Genomic DNA, 20297 nt, shown 5'->3' with positions numbered 1-20297 from the left:
GTGAATGGGGGGTTCCATTGTCCGGGTTGTATCTTATAAGGGTGTACGGAGGTTTTGGGGACACAAAATGTTTGACGAGTAATGCTACAATGTGAAGTAGTTTCAATGGATCTTTGATTTTCTTGAACGTGGTAATACAAAATGTCCCCTGGCCCGCACACTCACAAGCCTTGACACCATTGCAGATTTTTGGGATCAAATCTCTAACAAAGTGTATACGCGCTGACCATGGCAGTGTTACAAATCGTAGGGGGTGCGTGATGCGGGGTAATAATTGATTACTTTTTGTAAATTACTATCTGAGTAAACTGAGTCTTTACGTTTACATTCATATAAAATATTGAGTTACAAGCAATTTATATTAAGTTGCTAATTATATTCGGTTGCGTTAAAAATTTAATTAGGATGTTCAACTATTTTTATATGATGGCTTTTATAGGATTATTAAATATGATACAATTTGAAACCAATGCAGTTTCACAATCATAACTTTCACATGCTTTAGTTTCTGAATTCTGACAGATGCTTCTGATGGAAAATAATAGGAAAATACAGTAACAACTTGCTACCTTCTCGTAAAATCTTCACATTTGATCAATTTCCACACTAAGGACAAACACATTACAAAATTGCCATATATAAGCAATTACATACAGCATAACAAAAACAGTCTACTTACTTTTGGGATGTGCTCTTCTGGGGAAGGCGACTTTGGGGTCAATCTGCAAAAGACAAAATCTATATAGTGAACATTCTACTAGACCATTAATAATGAAATTATGTGATTCAAGTGAAAGTTTCTGTTTTAATATGGTCATGTTTGAGGTAATTAGATTTGTAAAGGTCCCAATTTGAGCTTAAAGCTTAAATGAATTTTCAGTATATCCGTGGCTCTCGATGAAACGAGACACTACTTTCAGGTCTTCACAGAAAAAACTGGAACCAGATTTCAGCTATGTTAGTACACAAAATAAGCTTTGTTTGTCTGGTGTGAATTAACAAATTGCTCAGAGTAAAAAATAAACTACTATTTTTCTTATAATTAAAATAGGCCTCACATTTTATTATACTGTTCTAAAATAATGGTAATGTATGTTCTCTATTTTTATGGAAGTTAGAATATGCATCATCTATGTCTTCTTGTTCATGCCACGTTGAAAATTGCCATAATTAAAGTCTTGAAATAATATCAATAGCCTTCTTTATTAAAAAAATTCTAAGATAAAAGTGTCAGAGCCAGTGATACGTATCCTTTTTTCTTGTTGGATTTATTTTCCTTCTTGATTATTTGTAAGGACTGTCCTTGGACAATAGAAGGAAATATTTTGCAAATACTTGATGAGAAGCAGATACCTTCATTTATGGTATTGGTTGCAAAGACCTAAGAAAGAGCAAATAAAATTAGAACTAAAATTGTAATAAATAATTATCTTCAATAAAGTCGTATAATGAAAATACTACAAAAATACATTATGTACCTTTCCTATTGATAATTTTAGGTCATAACTATTAAAGAAAGGAACACATTCATTATATTAATGTTATTCATTCATTCCAGTCTATAATGAATCAACCAATAAAAACATAAAATAAAATTAAAAAAAAGTAAAATTTAGTTTATATATGTGTTTACTTGGACGTCCACAACAGTTTTAAGAATACTAGCAGTTAAGCATGAGTTGATTAACCATAATGCTTTAACATCTCAAATGGCCTCATGATTCCAACAGAAAACATGATGGGAAAAACTGTTTTGCTCATATGATATCAACCGTACGGTCGGTCACATTTGGAATGAGGTAACATTATCTCCAATTGTGTGAAGGAACTGTTAGTAATAGATCGTTTTGGTTTCTTCAGAGAAATCAGGTTTTAAAGAAACCGCGCTCTGAGAGGACCGCAGATTCCGCTCCAAGAGACCCTTCATGGCAGTGTTATTAAGGCTTGAATATGGTCTTGGGACAACCTCAACATTAGGATATTTGAGGTTGGTTTCTCAATATTTATGGTTAGTTATGTGGATATTTGTGATTGATTACATCAATATCAAAATACCAGTTGGTTATTCCATACTTATGTTTGGTTATCTAGATATATTCGGTACGGTTTCTCGATATTTCCGATTACTTATAGCAACAATTTTGGTTGATTATTTTGATATTTTCGACTTGTAATCTGGAAGTTTGTGGTTTGTTGTCTCCTTTTACACAATTATTTCGCTGATTCTACGAATTCCGTAGAGTTGTGTCCTTATGATTTCAAATATATTATTTAAAAACAATGATATTAGTGCATATTTTGGAATAATCTCGAAAGGGGATAGGGGTTGTTTTATATTTATACTTTCATGAAATATAAACCCTCATTAATTTGGCTCTATAAAGATTCAGTAGTTTATTTATGTATCGGGAAATATTTCTGTAAACAACAATAGTATTCCGAATTTGATAATAACATGACGTATGGTTCCTAGCGTCATACTAACTGTATTTACCCCAAGTTAAAGAATTTGTTAATTTTTTGCTAGAATTTTTTGCATATATGCTGGGACACATAAAGATCTACTGTAGAATCCAATATTAATTGTACAAATTTTTATGAAAATCGCTGAAGTATTTGTCTTAAATGTTTTACTTTATTGATTAAACATGGTCCTTGAAGAAATCAAGTGTAAAGGCATATCTGTGAATTTACCAAGGAGAATGCCTAATTAAGTCCAATAAGGTCCGTAACTCTGGTATCAGACGATAATTAAATTTAAATATTCATATATTTATAAAACTTTTCTAAAACATCATTTTTCAATTCGGTGGTCCCAAAAGTGATATTTTCTACAGTTAAAATACAATTTATTAAATGGAGGGTAAAAAACGATAAATCTAATTTAATCCAAGGACAAAATGCGGACTCAAGTTTATCAGAGGCGCGGGTGGAGATTCCTCTTGGAGGATCAAAACGTTCAAGTCAAGCCTTGGCTTACCGTGATGACATAGCTATGACAGTGGCAGATGGGGAAACCCTGGGGTAACCCTGCGGGTCTTCTCCTGCTCAACTAGGGGAGACCCCTGCACAGCTCATCGGTTCCACAATTATGGTGGTACAATCGATTTAGGGGTTAGAAGATTTTTTTATTGTTAAATTAAAATTCCATTACGACAACTCCCATGAATACGTAAAAAGTAGAAAAATACTGATCGACCATCGGCACTCCCTACAAAGTGAAGCCTTATAGAAACCTAATTACTGTTACATTCCTTACTTTCACGAAACCTCGCTTTCGACGTGTTCGGTGTTTAATGTGTCGATTCACAGAAATAATACTGACCGAAATTCTTCGAAAAAGTTGATACCCACCCAACCGGGCGCTGTTACAAAAGAAACTTGCCGTGAAAAAGTGAGATGAACATTTTAAAAACCACTTTAGTTGGGTCATTAAGGTGAATTTACTCGGCCGTAAATAAACATCGGCGGAGTTTGCTAATGCGGTAGTTTATTTGCAGAAAGGTAAAAACGCATAAAAAGTAGCCGCGCACCGCCCGAGTTACTTACCAAGAACATACATTTCGCCGTCTTATTTACTGTGCCACTAAATTACGGCCGGGTTATTTATAAATTCCTTCTCGGTTGTATTCAGAATTTCAATCAGGTTTTAGTATTCAATGTGTCCCGCTCCGCGTTCAGATTTGTTTCGGGATAAGTTTGATTAGAAAAACAGCCGTTCCCATCGTTCTAGTTTTACATTTCCCGCGTGTCATCCGTTATGTAATAAAGGAATGAGGGAAATGGAATGAGATCCTTTTTGAAAGTTACCGTCTTAAACAGGGCACTAAAAATGCCATGCACGAGTAACGACTCTAATGGTAACATACGTATAACATACGGGATACTGTAAAATGTGTAAGAAACCTACAGAATCAATTTATGATTAGGCAACTCGCTTCAATTTATTTTCTTCAAATTTTCCATAAACTTGAAATTTCAAATATTTTTGAATTAGTTTGTTTATGTTGTTATATACAAATAAGAATTTAACAAAAATGTGGGTATATGGTTTTTTGAGAATGGTTAGATTAAACGACGAGGTCGGATTTTGAAGTGCTTAAGAGTCTTCCAACCATAAATGGACCTTAAGGTACATGAAATTGAGGTTATTTCAACAGGTATATACGAGTATATAATACCAATGAAAAATAGATGTCTTAATTTACTGTGCCAATCTTTAAATTTTAAATGAATCCAATTTATGAATCAAACACTAGACCCATTTTGGTGCTATAGATTTTGATTAGGATAATATTTTTAGATAAATATATATTTATCACTTTCCTTTCAGATATCTTTTCTGAAAACAGGTAAAAATTGTAAATACTTCTGTATAATTCCATAAGTATTTATTCGTTTTAAACTGAATTTTTCGATCTATATATATAAAAATGAAACTGTTCGTGTGTAACAGCATCACTCACAAACGGCTGGACGGATTCGCCTAATTTTTTTTTTTAATTTGTTCGTCTTGATCTGTAGAAGGTTATAGGATACTTTTTATCCCTTTCCCGATTCAGGATTCCGCCCCACTGGTTACAGAAATACCCGTAAGAAATGCATTGCAGCAAACATATGTTATTAAGTGAAAGAGTCTTTTCAAATTTTTAATCAGCTGTTCTTTGTAAACATATATAATGCGACAAAAAAATATATTTATATATAAATTTCTTTACACTTATAGTTTTAAAGCATAGAGTAAGCTTAAGAGAAACGACAAATTTTGTTTAAAACTGTTTCTGCAATCATAATATATAAAAATGAATGTTTGTGTGTTTGTCCTTTATAGACTCAGAAACTATTGGACCGATCACTATGAAAATTTGTATTTTTCTATGTAGAAGGTTTATACGCAATGCCCATTGATGTAACTAACCACCAGGCTGTACTGCAAGATATAAAAGTTATCAAAGCGCCTGCACATTATAAACTGCAATTACAACACAGCAGTTACGTATATTAAAATATCCAAACACTATTTGAAGGCAAAGAAATATACGGGCAAAGCTTAAGAGACGCGTGCGAAGCCGCGGGAAACAGCTAGTACGTATTATAATTAGGGCAAATATATTTAATATAAGGATATTAAATTTGCTGCTGTCTATATATAAATGAGAGATGCCCTAAGGCAGTGACGTAGTTTTATTTGTATAAGATATAATTTCCCTAAGTAATATTATATTGTAACAATATGATTGTCTTAAATCATATTTTATAAAAATGCAAATTTCTTAAACGATGAATAATTGAAAACAAGTAACTATCTAACGCGATAGCTTGTGTACACACTACATAAACAAAACTATCTCAATCTGTTCATATTTGGGACGGTTACAAAATTAAAACAATTCCCTACAATTCCTCGAGGAATGACGAAACCTTTACATTGTTCTGTCTTTAGGGAAGTCATCATGAGTAAAAATATTATTACAACCCAAACATATTGCACCTAGTAGTATATTGCAGATGATGACTGCTAAAGTGGATGGAGCTCCATAAGAGTCAAAGGTTGGCGCTAGCTTACACACACAAAATGAGGATATACTGTCCACTCCTGCTCTAACAGGAGGAGGCTGGAACAGACCTAGCCTCCTATGCTTCCAAGGTGATATGACTTGAGAGTTTTATCTCGCTATCATTCTTCCATCATGGATCTCCACAGAAGGTGGCACTACCACTATGCTTTCGCAATGGTGCAGTGTAGCGGGTACAACGGTTATCGCAAGATAACCGGATCAAGCAACGTCTAGTTTGGCTGCTGCTTGTATGGGCGACCACTGAGCGATCTTGTCCTTGCAAGCAGTCCGCCTGCCCGGCCATTGGTGGTGGTTTGGAAGTCACTTTTAAACCGTTGGTCCCCAGGTTGTGTTATAGAAGGCTTCTTAGCCCTAACTTCTACTGGTAAAATAAGACATCTTTTTTAATTTTACTTTACTTTTTTCCCATTCTGAATATCTAATAACTCCTCTTAGGTCAAGTGTAATAATATGTGCCTCAGCTTCTTGTTTTAAGTGGATCTTAAATAAATTAACCTTAAATGAGTAGAGATAATGTTTCCTGCATGTAAGAACGAAAACAAGAACATTTCAGCTTTCAGTATGATTTGAAATGTTTAATGTAAGACAGTATAATAATTCAAAGTTGATACTGGTATGTTTTACTATTCTCCGTTTTGATTTTGCGATAAATACTTCATTTTCAAATCCTTTAGGATCAAAACAAGTTCATGATCCTTGGGCGCACGGTGATATGATTAATGAGCTGGTCTTAAGTGGACAGAAAATCCAAATAACACCTGCTAAAGATTATGTTATAAATGTTTATTGTCAGTTAAATAGAGATATGCAGTCACTTAATTTTTTTAACTCTAGCCTATTTCGAGTTCTCATAAATTGTAATACGTGTAAAAGCTATTGGCAGTGGCGAAATTATTTCTCTTGCAAATGAAAACTTTAAGTAGGTGATGGAATGTCAAAATTTATGTCTGCTTGATTTGGTGCACCAAAGTAATAGTTTTATAGCTTTCGCCATTTGAAATAATCATGTATATTACCATATAAACTCAAGTTACTTCAGAAGGTAAAAAACTAAGTGTAATGAGAGTTTTCTCAGCTTCTTATCCTAATTGAAAAAAATCGTTGAAGCGCTCTAATAAAATAATTAAGTGCAACTGAAATGTTATTTAATAGTAAGCCTACATTTTTGAATACACTATAATTATATAAACCAATCACTCGTTAATCCAATGAGGACACCACAAGGAAACTCTCGACTAAAATACAAGCACCACTTAACCAGTGTCCCGTGGATACACTTACAGGGTACTTCCTATTCGCAGCGCAGATTCCAACGGAAGGAACTGATGAAGGGGTGCAAGGAAGTAGGCAGCACGGTTGACCGCTCGGGGGCGGCGAACTTTAACTCAAGTGTATGTACACATTGAGAAGTAAAATTGCGCAAGTTGGTAGGGAAGTGGCAAAGTTGGCGCATACATACTAGAGAATACTTGCACTTGACGCTATATAGCTTTACAGCGGCTGTCTCTTCGCCGGCGCTTTGTTTTGGAACGACGTAACGTACACGATATCGTACAGTCAGAATGACAACGAGTGTACATTATGGTTTTAAATTTATTAATTTACAGTACATTCTTGGAGCCGAGTGTCATTTAAGCTGTATAAGCACATAATCTGGTCCTTCTATGAAATCTATACAGGAATGAAATGTTTAAAAATGAAACGGATTTTCTCAGATTATATTTTTCCCAGGATATTACGGTTAAAACCGACCTACTAGATAACGATACTGGAAATTACCACTTTAAGTCTGTCTAGAGTTAGCTTAGGTGGAATTAACGTTTATTTACGCGTCTGATGGTTTAGAGGAATTTGATCTGAGAAAATAATATCATGTCGTATTTTAAAACCCTTTTGATACCTTTCCATTTTAACCTCTACCAAATCTAGCGCGGCTCACGAAAGATATCTGTTTTAAGAGAAATTTTCATTCAATTTCTGTACCGTAAAACCAGATTGTGTGTGTTTTTACAATGCAGATTGGCTTTAGACTCCTGAGCTACAAATCTTAAGCAATTACTGATGATACATTGTGTACTTCGTACGGTACTTTCTGATATCTTTATCGTATTGAAGTTAACAATTTTTATTTTTAATTGCCAAAACTACTTTATTAATAACTTACAACACGTTTAAACTCCCTTAGAATCTCTTCCACTTCTCTGGTGAAGATACTCCCAAAATTCTGGACCACCGTTATTAATAAAGAATTAGTCCTCTTTGTCTAGCTTTAGCCATAAAATTCCCTCTTCTCTTCTCATTTTATCAGCATTTTTCTCCAGTATCACCCAGCTTCGTGCATCCTTTTCCCTTTCCTCCTACGTTCGCTAATGCGAGATCGTTGTTCATACATATAATAGTGTTGTTATTGTTGTTGTTGATTGGTGCTAATAATGTGGTCCTGTATGCTACTTGTACACGAGGTTTGGGTTGGAGACAAGGGTGTTTCGGAACAAAGTATTAGTGTCCTTACTAATCCTTAAGATGCCAGTAAAATATTTTGTCCCTAGAAAATCAAATGGATGTCCAGGAGAGCAATATAAATGACCGGAAAAGCCGAGATACCGGAGTATAAAGGTTTTTTCGAAAGGTCTAGTTTACTGCGGACGATGACCGTTTGAGTGGCCTTAAAGATTTTTTAAGGAATGTAGCTCCCTTGCTCGCTTTCACTGAAAAAGGATGGAACAGACATAAAATCCATTCCTCCAAGATTATGACCGATAACATGGTGAACGTAATATTTGGACTCTACCTGTGTGAACACCCATACCAATCTTACCCATCATGTCACTCCGGAAGCAATCATTTTTAGCACTAAATTCAATGAGAGTTTCTCAGCTTCTTCTTTGGAGTTATCAACAACAACTTCTTTAAATTCCACTTTGCGTACTAAAAAAATATAGATTTGACCTTGAAACTGATTCGACTTCAACTACCTTCAACAGATCGCCGAATATGGATACCTGTGGTTTTGATTTCACATGAAGCTAAGAGCTCTTTGCTTGATGACAATTATATAGTGTTAGCAGCTATTTAGAAAAGTTATATAAGATAGTAAAATACACTCAAGACATAATTCAGATATAATCTTGACCCAAGTCCGGCTACCGTCAACTTAAGACTGACCACAACGTGAACTGGCGTTCCCATTAAATGTCCACCGGTTTGAAATAGTCCTGATTGCGTCATTATGGGACGAATGTCACCTGCCGAGTGAAATGCCACAACTCCCCCCCCCCAACTCACCCCCGCACCAGCTAGCCCACCCACCCTTTGTCAGGCATTTTATATGTCGACAGTTTCGTAACCGATTGGAACAGTGGTAAACCAGAGGATTGCTGAGTAGTAGGAAATGAATGATACTAAAAAAAGACTAACTTGGTTTTACATATAAAAAAGCTTAAAGTATATACATATTTGTACGTAGATGTGCTTTGACCAGGTAGCCACTAAACTACGTATACAATTAAGTATTACACAAACTACCTTCCCTAACGTGCTTTACATACTGTTTCATCTCAACATTACCAATGATCTATTCGACAATAATATGCTACATAATGCATTTTTTTAAACGATCATTTTTATTATATGCAATATTTAAAACCTGTTAATACTTATTTTATTTCTATCTTTTTTAATATGTTAATTAATTTGTCCTTAATCGCTGTTTAGATTTATTGATTCATATCTATATCTGCTTGCTTGCACTGTTCATTAGTACCAAATTGTTCATTTGTTATTTATTTATGTTTCATTGTTCATAAATTATTTATCATTGTTATCTATTATAATGGTTAAAAGTAGTTTTTTTTTCTCTTTCGTTTGTTGATATTCTAGGTTTTGTTTTTTTTTTCTTCATAGTTGATCATTGTTAGCTCTTTCATATTTTATTGCCTTGTTGTCTGTTAGTCATCATGTTATTTTTCATAGTTTATTATTGTTACCTCTTATTGTTTGCTAATTTATTTGGTCTTTTGCATCTTACATGTATTAATTCATCTTAGGTTTTTTTTGTATCTATTATCATACTACTCTGTTAATATTACTGTATTGTGTTGCAGCTTATCTATATTAGCCTTTGTAACTTTTTACTATATTTTGTCAAAATGGGTTGTCCGTAAATAATAAATAAAATAAATAAATAAATATTTTACAATCTCCGCCATTCTTAAATAAGCAATAAATAATTGACTAAAATTTATTGTATGACCACAGTGAGTATAGTACGTTTAATAAGATGTTATAATTGAGTAATAAATGTGATTTACTAACTTTAACTAAAATAATCTGTCAACGTAGCTCCTATCGTGGTTGCAGTTAAATATTTTGAAAAATAATTTTAAACATTTTGTAACTCCTAAAAAATACTTTTGGTCAGAACTGTTGTGTAACTTGATAAACATAATAGGCTACGAATGGTGAAATTTTCAACACAATTTTTATAATCAATTTGCCTTAAAATATGATTCGTAACTGAAATACTTTATTTAAAATTACACAAAGCCTACAAGTATGGCTTGGGTAGTTAACAGATATTTTCGTAAAGATCGAGCCACTGGTTATCATTATTGTAGTTTTATTTACCTTGCATAAAACACCCACACGATCGGCATAAGGTTGTCCAAAGAAACCATTGTTTGTTTATTTGTTGTGGAGTGTGGGGTATCGATTAACCGAATCGAGTCAGGCAGACAATCAATTAAAATTAATTCATTTCAGTAAATAAACTGTACCAAAATGCAGGATAAAATAAAGGTTAAGGAATATTCAGTATAGTATCATGGTGGCGTATTCCGTGGTTAACACGTTTTTTACGTATAAAAAAGTACAATTTTTTCTAACCAAATTTTAAACTAGCCGAATTTCCACTGACCTTAATTGACTATTAAAGTAGCTTTATCATATTTAAAAAATCGTAGAATACATTTACGCAAAATATATTTCTATAAAACTAATATAACTTGATTAGAATCTATTATTTTATATTTTGAAAGAATTTGGAAACAGATTAATTAGTCGTTAGAGAGACATGACTAAAAAACCAAACATAATCCAATTTGCTGCCAACGATAGTATGATAGATTACATTTATTGGTATGATAATCTTATATAGGGTGTAACAAAACTCTCCACTAAAACTTGGAGGATACTGGTTCTTGGGTGACTTGAAACGGTGCGGCTTCATAGCACCTAATCTTTTAGCACCTAATCTCTTACACCTCAGAGTCGTTATTAGGTGCTGTGATAGTAGGCGCTATAAGGTTAGGTACACTCCCGGTGCCGTGAGGACTGTTTCAAAGTTTCATGTCACAGCACCTCTCGCTTTGTTCCAAAGGGCCTTGCTGGGGGACAGAGGGGATGGAGGAGTATCCAACCTTGCCCCTCACCCCGCTCCCGACGACCCGCCATTTATGTCCTCAAAGCAGGGCGAGCAGTCGAAGCAACTATTAGACAGAAATATAATATGACCAAAAATTATTTACCTTGAATTTGAATGAATGTTTAGGCCATCTACATTAATAATGATATTTGTTCATAATTTCATTGTGTTTTACATATATAGTTTTTTATCGTCATTGGAATTAAATGATCAAATATATTCCGTGCACTGAAAACCGGTAATAATTTGCATTCAAATCTATATAAAAATAGGCAAAGCCTTAAATCATTCATCACTTATTTCAGCAATTTCCCTACGTCAGACAAAGTAAATATTTTATACACGTAAGTATCATGACTTGCATAAAAAGCAAATTTATTTGGATTAAAAATGTAACATCCATAGGGAATTTCAACCTCATTAGAAGAACTATAGTTTAGCTTTTTTAACCTCCCAATGTTCTATAACAGTGAAATATTTGACTCACGAGTTTTATACTTTCAGCCGAAAAAATCTAGCTATTTCATTGCTAAACTGCTAGATAAGTGTTATAATGAATACAAGTTACTATACTATATGATGTTTTTTGTGAAACCAAATACGAGATTACTTAAAATAACCCGAAACGATGTTAGAAGCATTGAAAAGACTCGACAGAGTGTAAAGCGCACAGACGATTCTTCTTTATCTTTAAAATCAATAGAGTTCTTATTTAGACCAATAAGAGCATATGTACCAAGTTTGAAGTCACTAGGGCCTTTATAATAAGAGTTATCGCACAGACGGACGCACAACAAACCATTTCAATAAAGCCTTTCGATTCTTCATAAAGCGTTAATAAATAGGCGGCTCTTTACATTGCATTAAAAATATATATTTATTTTTATAATTACTATATAAACTTATAAGTCAAACTGCAATTTCTATCATTCATTCCATAAAATAACGAAACTAACCTGAGCTTTTTTAAAGTAAAAAAATCAATACTGTTACAAAAATGGATTATATTAGTTTTTAATATTTAACTCAATGGTGTTCTCCGTGTTATCAAGATGAGTGATTGTGCCGTTTGCGACGATCTTCTGCCTGATGTGAGTGCCTGTTTGTTCTTAATGTAAAACAAATCTACACTTCGTGTGTGCTGATATTTTTAGAAAGCACATGGAATCGCATGGGACGTCCGTGAATCATGGAAGTGTCAGAACTGCTGCTTAGGTAAGAGTAAATAGCAAAAAGAAACAATTACTAAGGGACATTTTTGGCCAGATTGCACGAAGAATTTTTGTCAAAATGGAGGATACCATTAAGGGTCAATTTGAAAAAATATGATATTACTTTTAAGAAACAAATGGGTGAATTTAAGGAGCCCATACGATTTTTTTTTATTATTGCTTATAAATTTGTAATGCTTATAATTACATTTTTTTGTACATATTGTTAATGCTGCTTTTTAAAGTAATATCTCGTATAATATCTCGTGGTATACCATTTATTAGATTTACACTGCTTTTGGCTAGTTTATATGAATTTAGTTTAAGTGAAGACAATGCTATGGAAAATATGAATTGGACAATGAACACTAAATAATTGTAATTATGATTCAACTGAACTCCCGCACGCGCGGCTTGAGGTGCACTGGGAGGTAAATTGTATTTATATTTATGTATTTTTAGATAATAAAGAAGATTGAACTTTAAATTGAACTTGAAAAATTGATTTAAGAATATTATTTTAATATTCTATTAAAAAGTGCATATTGTTGTCTATCAATGGCATGAGTATACATTTTAAAAAGGTGAAGATGTCTAAATTCTTTCAATCTGGCTTATGGGCTTATATGAAATAATATCCATAATACGATTACAAATAAGACCTACATATTATACACAAAATGAATCACAACATATTCTTATTTCGAAAAATTTTTAGTAATCCGTTGAAATGTTAAGAAATTTTATAAGAAGAGGTGGATAAAAATAGTTGCCTGGAATATTTACAATTTGAAAACTATTCTAATATTGTTTCATAATCGAATTTTAACTGAGTATTTAAAAGTTGCTGACACTCAGTTCATGTTCGTAAAACAGGCAGAAACATTTTTAATACAAATTAAATTTCAGAACGGTGCTTGATCAGTAGATACGTAGACAGCAAAATTTTAATATATATATATATATATATATATATATTATATATATATATACTAGCAGTTACCCGCGGCTTCGCACGCAATTTTCTGTTGAAGAACTGTACAATAGATCTATGTTATTCTTTTTCTATAACATAATAAACAGTCTAGAGATAATCGATAGTCACTCAAAGCTATTCCAATCTCCTGATCCAATTTAGATTTAAGTTTAAAGAACAGAGATTTGGGATCCTGAAGTCGTAAAGCGAAACAGTTTTTATAAGATATTGACGTTCTTCGATGGCTTCAGTAACAATAAGAGTTAGCCTTTTTATCCCAATGACGAAAGTGTATCGTACAACTCAAAAATTGCTGCGGTCAATATGGGTCTGTTCTGGTCGTTTAAATTCACCCCGGTCTAATATATTTATAGTTCCACAATTGATTTATGCTGTTGCGCTAAACCAAAACAATGGTCTCATATGTTGGTTTCGGAATCTAACTTAGGTTAAATTTTGATGATTAAGTGATTTTGATATTTTTAACCGATCACTAAATATGTATTAGGGGTATATGCTTCAAGTATTAGGGCAATATTATCTCCATTTGCTTTTCAATAACTACAGTAAAAAGGCCATACACAATGTTAAAAGGAACTAACCGGATTAGATTACATTATGTGCAAACATTCACAGCTTTATACAATAAGGTAGTTGTTATAACAGCGTATAAATAGCATTTCTATTGTATTAGATGGATTATTGATCATTGGCGCAATCTAAATTTAAAATTAAATAACTTCGTAATTGCAATCTACATTACACTACTGATTAAGCACTTTAAAAATAATTCAATATTTACTCAAATCTAATTGTAAACACATGTTTCTGCTTCTTTGGATAAATTCAGCTGAAAAGTGTTAACAGCTACTCTAAGTGTTAATTCAGACCAAAAGCTATACCGGTTCCAAATTTCAGCGCAATCCGTATAGCAGTTTCAGCGTGATTCGAGGACAAACATCTTAACATCTAAACATACAAACATCCAAATATCCAAAACATTCAAACTTTCGCATTTATAATATTAGTGGGATATATATCTTATTACAGATTGCGCCAGTAACGCACTTATAAGAGCGTGTCTTGTTTTGGCTGTTCAAAGAAAATAACAACTTGTTATGAGTCTTTATAAAAATTATTAATCAGCCTGCTATCTCTGGATTTTGGTGTATTGGCGCGAATATATCTCTTAGTAATGATTACAGTAGCATATGTATTTTAAGTGCATAACAAATTTAAATTAATGTTTTAAATTACATTGTCAAAGCTGAACATTCATAGATTAAAAATGAATGTATGAGACCATGTTAAACAAGTCGTGAATCTTAAAAAGAGGATGAGGACTATTAGAACATTACTTGAAAAAACTGAGAACAAGTATACAGTAAGGCTTCAGAAGACCCATATAAACATGACATACAGTGCAAGACGACAACATCCAAAACGTATATTAACACTTTTGTTGCTGGTATACAGGTATACTGAGTGAGATCGACTACTCTCAGTCCTCCTACTGCGTCGTAAGAAGTTTGCCGCAGTCTACTTGTAGACTGATTGTTGTTAAAATTAATCTTCCTGATTTTTGAGGAGCAAAGTTATTAATTGTTTAGGACGCAATCTCAATACCTCTTAAAAATGTTCCATATGATACTATTAATAACATATCCATTTCATTGTAATCTATTTATACAGGATGTATTACATAGGAAAGAAATAAAATTTTGTAATATAGAACAAAAATAGGCTTTCAATCTCGGTTTTTTATTGTATATAAAAAATTATAATTATCAGAAATAAACTCTAATTATTGCCTGGCTCACTTGCATACATAACGGGCATTGGAGATTAACCTGGCAACCATGCAGTGTGTCTCAGCACTCAGTGCACTGGCACAAGGCACAAGGAAAGACCACATGTGTAGACCTTTGAATCAGGCACACTGCACAGTTACGAGGCACGCAGCAGGAGTGCCCCGTGAAAAATACAACAAATATTGCCATTTGTCTTCTGAGTAATTATAACATGCCTATTTTGTTTTTTGTTTAATCTGCAATGCTCAATAACAATATTATGTGCCCCGTGAAAAATACAAACAAATATTGCAATTTGTCTTCTGAGTAATTATAAACATGGCCTATTTTGTTTTTTGTTTAATCTGCAATGCTCAATAACAATATTATATTTATTTCTGCTATTGTAATTATGCAAGTTGTTAGTCAAAATTAATGATGACATGTTTTTTTGTAATATACAATACTGAGTCAAAAAATATATAAATTTATAAAAGTTTCTACCAAAGCTTAATAAAAAGTGGTTCACAGTGTTCTAGTGGTTGTGATTTTGTTATTATTCTGATAGCTTTGTTTTTCAGGATAATGATTTCATTAATTTTAGCGCTATTACCCAATAATATTAGGCCATACCTTGTTATTGATTAAAAATAGGCATAGTATGCAGATTTAAAATATTTTTCAGTAACACAATTTATAATACGTCTAAGTAACAAAATTCCTCTACCAAAATATTCCTAGAAATTTAGCACAAGAAAAGAAATAATTTGGTGTGTCAATTTGTAGGGGTTTGTCGTAAAGTAAACAAAATGTTTTGAGTTTTGACTTCATTTAGTAAAGATCCATTTGATATAAACAACACTGAGGCTTTCTTAACTGATTCAATGACAAGAACTTGTAGTTTGTCAAAGTTTGAATGGATATTCTAAAGAGTTGTGTCGTTAGCATATAAAAGAGATTTTAACCTAAACAACGGTAGGAAATTAATTTATATATAATAAAAAACATAATAGGGCCCAGGACTGACCTTAGGTACAACAATCCCGATCACCCAAATTGTTGGACCGATTTCCATTAATAGAAACAAACTTTTCGCCTGCGGTTAGATAAAATAGTCTTTAAAGGAACTCTTTAAAGCCGGATTTCCCATTAATACCCGTAATAGTTAAGTTTTAAGGCCCTGCTCAAGTCAAAATATGTTACCTGAGCAAAGGCTTTAATCTCAAAAGTGTTTAGGGACCTCCTTAATTAGTGAATAAATTGCATCATGGTGTATTTACCTCTTCTATTGTAATAAATTTAGATTGATGTTATTTTCCAGATACGCAAAGGTTCATCATGTAAAACAGTTTCTATTATTACAAGACAGGTAAAATTTATACTGATCAATAAGCTCTCAGGGAAACTCCTAGACCCTTTCTTAAGAATCGGGCAGATATACATATAGTTAATGGGTTCAAAAACGTATGGTAAATTCGTTTAAAATATATTGTTAGATTTGTTATAAATGTCTTTGCTTTCTGAGTTTTAAACTCTTTTGACAGATTTAATGACCTCATCAATTGAGACTTCTACAAAGATAAATGTTTTTTCTTTCAAAATATGGTAATTTCTTATTAAGTTCATTCTATTAACATGAGGCTTTTTGATACTACCCTTTATTTGGTGTTAACCGAATTGATAAAACAAATGGTTTAAGTTACCTGGAGTGATATTTATTGATAATGTCGATTGAGATGCTAAATGTTTGTATTTTCGTTTATCTGCACCGAAAAACGCCTTATATTGGCGTTAAAAACCTCTCCCCGGCCTTATATTGGTTACTGCTATTTTATATTTTTGCGACATTGTTAGTTCGCATCTTCTACGGAATTTTTATAACATTTCTAGAGATTTAAATAGTTAAACACGAAGTCCTGTCACTAGTAGAAAGTTTTGTCGATTTCTCCAAAAACAAAAATTTCTTTAATTTGGTCAAGTTCCCCACTATACCGATAATTTTGATTTCGACCTTTAATCTCACTAACTGTGGAACGTTGTTTTTTCACTGTAGAGTAAAATGTTTATTTATGAACTGAAAATGGAGAAATATGCATGAACGAGTTTTTAGGTAGAGAATACTCTTCCATTACTAAGTACGACATTCCAATCATGTAAAAACAAAATGGTTTGTCAGATCATCAATAGAGGATTCTGGAAAAATTAAAATAAAATGTGTCACTTGTTACTTTTGGATTTAGCAAGGTTTTAGATGTTTCAGACAAAGTATTCTTTTGACTAATTTAAAATAAGCCCATTACGATCCGAGAAAGAAAAATAAAGATGTTGCATGAAATAACCTGATCTAGGCAGACTAAAAAACATTATCAAGACAATGGGCTCCCCGAGTTTACAAAGGAAGTTTACAAGGAAGTAAGGAAGGGAAGTTTACAAAAGCAAAACGTAGTTTTTTATAGCGGGTTACTACTTCCATGAAAACGAGTAATCTAGGTTTATCTTCTTTAACATACGTTGTGTAATCAATTTATATGACGAGAACTCTCTCTCTCTCTCTCTCGCTCTCTCTCTTCTCTCTCTCTCCTCTCTCTCTCTCTCTCTCTCTCTCTCTCTCTCTCTCTCTCTCTCTGTGTGTGTGTGTGTGTGTGTGTGTGTGTGTGTGTATGTGTGTGTGTGTGTATGTGTGTGTGTGTGTGTGTGTGTGTGTGTGAAATTTAAACTTTTTCGGATAGCGGGAAGATGAAAAATAATAATATACTTTTTCTAGGGTTTTTTAAATTTTATATTTCAGTCGCTATGGTAGTTAATCTTCATAAAAGACGCTATTGATTTTCTGTGAAAGTAATAATAATAATAGTAATAAATATTTAAAGCACCTATGAGCAAAAGATATAAAGCAGAAAATTACAGGATGGTTTACTAGAAAGGAGTCACTTTAGTTCAGACATGAAAAGTTGAACTTCTAGTGACAGTCAAGCTCCACGCGATTGAACTAATATGGGCTTAAATTAATTTACATATCGCAAAAAATAATAAGTCGTTTACTATTAGTTTCTATCACAAAATTTGTAAAGAAGCTTTGGAAAAGACTACGCCTGATTGTTGGATGAAAGTTGTAGAGAATACAAAAATAGTTATAGATAACGCTTGAACCAATGAATGATTGCTGGGGGAGGCTGTAGGGAGACTACTAATATTTGACTGAGGGACAGAAATTCGTCGGAAGACTGTGTCAGTGAACATGAGGTAAACAGTGAAAATATAACACCGATAACAAAGGACGATGGTGATAGGATTATGGAAGGTATTCGGCCGCTTCGCTTTGAGGAATATTAATTTCCCTCAAATTATCTGTTAGTTAATTTACAAATATAAGTTTAATTAAATGTTTGTTTTGGGTAAATGGATAATTTAATTGCCTTTTCCTTAAATTAATATATTTTGCAGAATCATACAAGCCTAATTTAAACACTTTCCTGTTGTGGTTTGTGTGAAAAATAAAACTGTTGATATTTTATTTTGTGATTTTGGCACACGGGGCAAGTTGGTATGTGTGTTTCATTAAGCCATAATGTATTAAGGTTCCGGCACAGTTACTGTGTACCTCGCTTGTTCTGCACCCTCACTCATAAGTAAAGACTATTAGTAATAAGCATTTGCGTGATGTATAAATAAAATACAAGTCTAATGAGTTTCCCAAAAAACTTGTTACGCCTTTAATTATTAACTTAGAACTCTGAATTATCAGTATGTCGTTCTGTAAGAAACATACAACAAATGATATATTATATTTTTAACTGTAAATTATTTTTGAATTAGGAGGAGTTAAAATTGGAGAAAGCTTAAATTTAAAAGAAAACTGTGTTTTTCTTCATATTTTTGATTATTACAATCAATAAACATATCTAAAATATCTCACTTTCGCTATAATATATAGATTAAAACTACCTAAGCCGTCAAACTTTTTCAGATATATATTTTAATGTGGTAGACGTTTTAAGTGAGATGTTTAGTGTGTGTGAGAGAGGTCGCCGGGATCCGGTAAAAATAACATAATATGTCATAATTATAAATTCCTAAACGAAACGTCCACCGCCTTCAATTTCTTCCGGCGAGCGCGGTTAATGCAACCCGCACAGCACGTGTCAATAACCAACTCAGAGCTCTCTCCTAACCACGCGACTCAACGGACGGTCGCCCACTGGCCACGGACAGTGGTGGCGGCCTACCCCTCCGGCGATCCCACCACTCCCTTTTAGGTGGTGTGATATTAGGTGCTATAAAACTCCAGCACGATTCTTTAGGTGCCGTGCGACTCTCGGGCATTTCTTAGGTGCTGTGAGATTAGGTACTATAATATTAGGTGCTATGAGAATCGGTGCTATTAGACGGTTAAATTTTAGGTGCTGTGAGGATTAGGTGCTATTAGATTAGGTGCTGTGAACCCCCACGCTTGAAACGTATAATCAAATGCAACCAATACCCTATCTCTTTCCATTTATTGACTGTCTGTTTTTTTTTTTTTTTTTTTTTTTTAATTAGCCAACTTTGACCAAACTTTAGTAAAATCTTTACGTTAACAGGGTACATCGTTAAAAAAGTAGTATTATCATATTTGTAAATAAACATTTGAAATGGCGGCCATTTAAAATGTTTACTTATAGCAGAAGTTTAGCCTAATCTCAACTTTTTCCGCAATAAACTAACGTTGAACAACTTAACGGAGTAAACGACATTGACACATTCAAAATAATTTGTTATCTCGATATTGCTTCCGCTGTCAAACGTATTGAATGTACATTCCACTGTATTGTAATCTAGGTCGGATTTCGTGTAAAACGTCATTTTACAGTTACAGTTTGACGTATAGATGTGGAAAGAGAATTTAACAATTTTTATTCCACGTAGAATACTCCACAATAATAGGAACTTGCAGAGGAAACCGGCCAGGTGTTGGCGGTAGTTCCTATTCCCGCCGAGTGCAGCGCGGCTATCTCTCTTTGTAGCCAACTCCAGTTCCTGTTCCGGCGGAATATCGCGAGCCCGGGAAACTTTGCTCCAACAAGTTCATAATTACGTTTAACTTTTCCTGTTTTGATTTAGAGGCACTCGGCGCACTTTGTTAGAGCGAATTTACCCTTAATGCCGGCCTTTACCGCAGTCTGCAAGTGTTTTCCTGCATGCCTTCTCTCACCATTGATAGGCTTAAACTGCTTGTCATGAGAGGGAAGTAGAAGATGAAATTCTTTAAGGTATCTTTTTTAATCTTGAAAAGTTAAAATCTCCAGTGCATCGATTATAATTATCTTGACACTACAGCAT

The 20297-nt window shown here is 33.3% G+C and overlaps 1 protein-coding gene across 12 annotated transcripts in view; it reads right to left on the bottom strand.

The window, feature by feature from the left end:
* LOC124367080 (RNA-binding protein Musashi homolog Rbp6) overlaps positions 1–20297 on the bottom strand; it is a 1248673-nt gene that overhangs the window by 378966 nt on the left and 849410 nt on the right. For all 12 annotated transcript variants that reach the window (XM_046823725.1, XM_046823728.1, XM_046823720.1 and 9 more), the window contains one exon: positions 681–722. In XM_046823725.1, coding sequence (XP_046679681.1) covers positions 681–722 — 42 coding nt within the window. The remainder of the gene's footprint in view (positions 1–680; positions 723–20297) is intronic.

This window comes from Homalodisca vitripennis, chromosome 8 (genome assembly GCF_021130785.1).
Source record: "Homalodisca vitripennis isolate AUS2020 chromosome 8, UT_GWSS_2.1, whole genome shotgun sequence".
Classification (NCBI taxonomy): domain Eukaryota; kingdom Metazoa; phylum Arthropoda; class Insecta; order Hemiptera; family Cicadellidae; genus Homalodisca; species Homalodisca vitripennis.
Note: the sequence above shows the minus strand (reverse complement) of the source record. Positions and strands in the feature narration are given on the sequence as shown.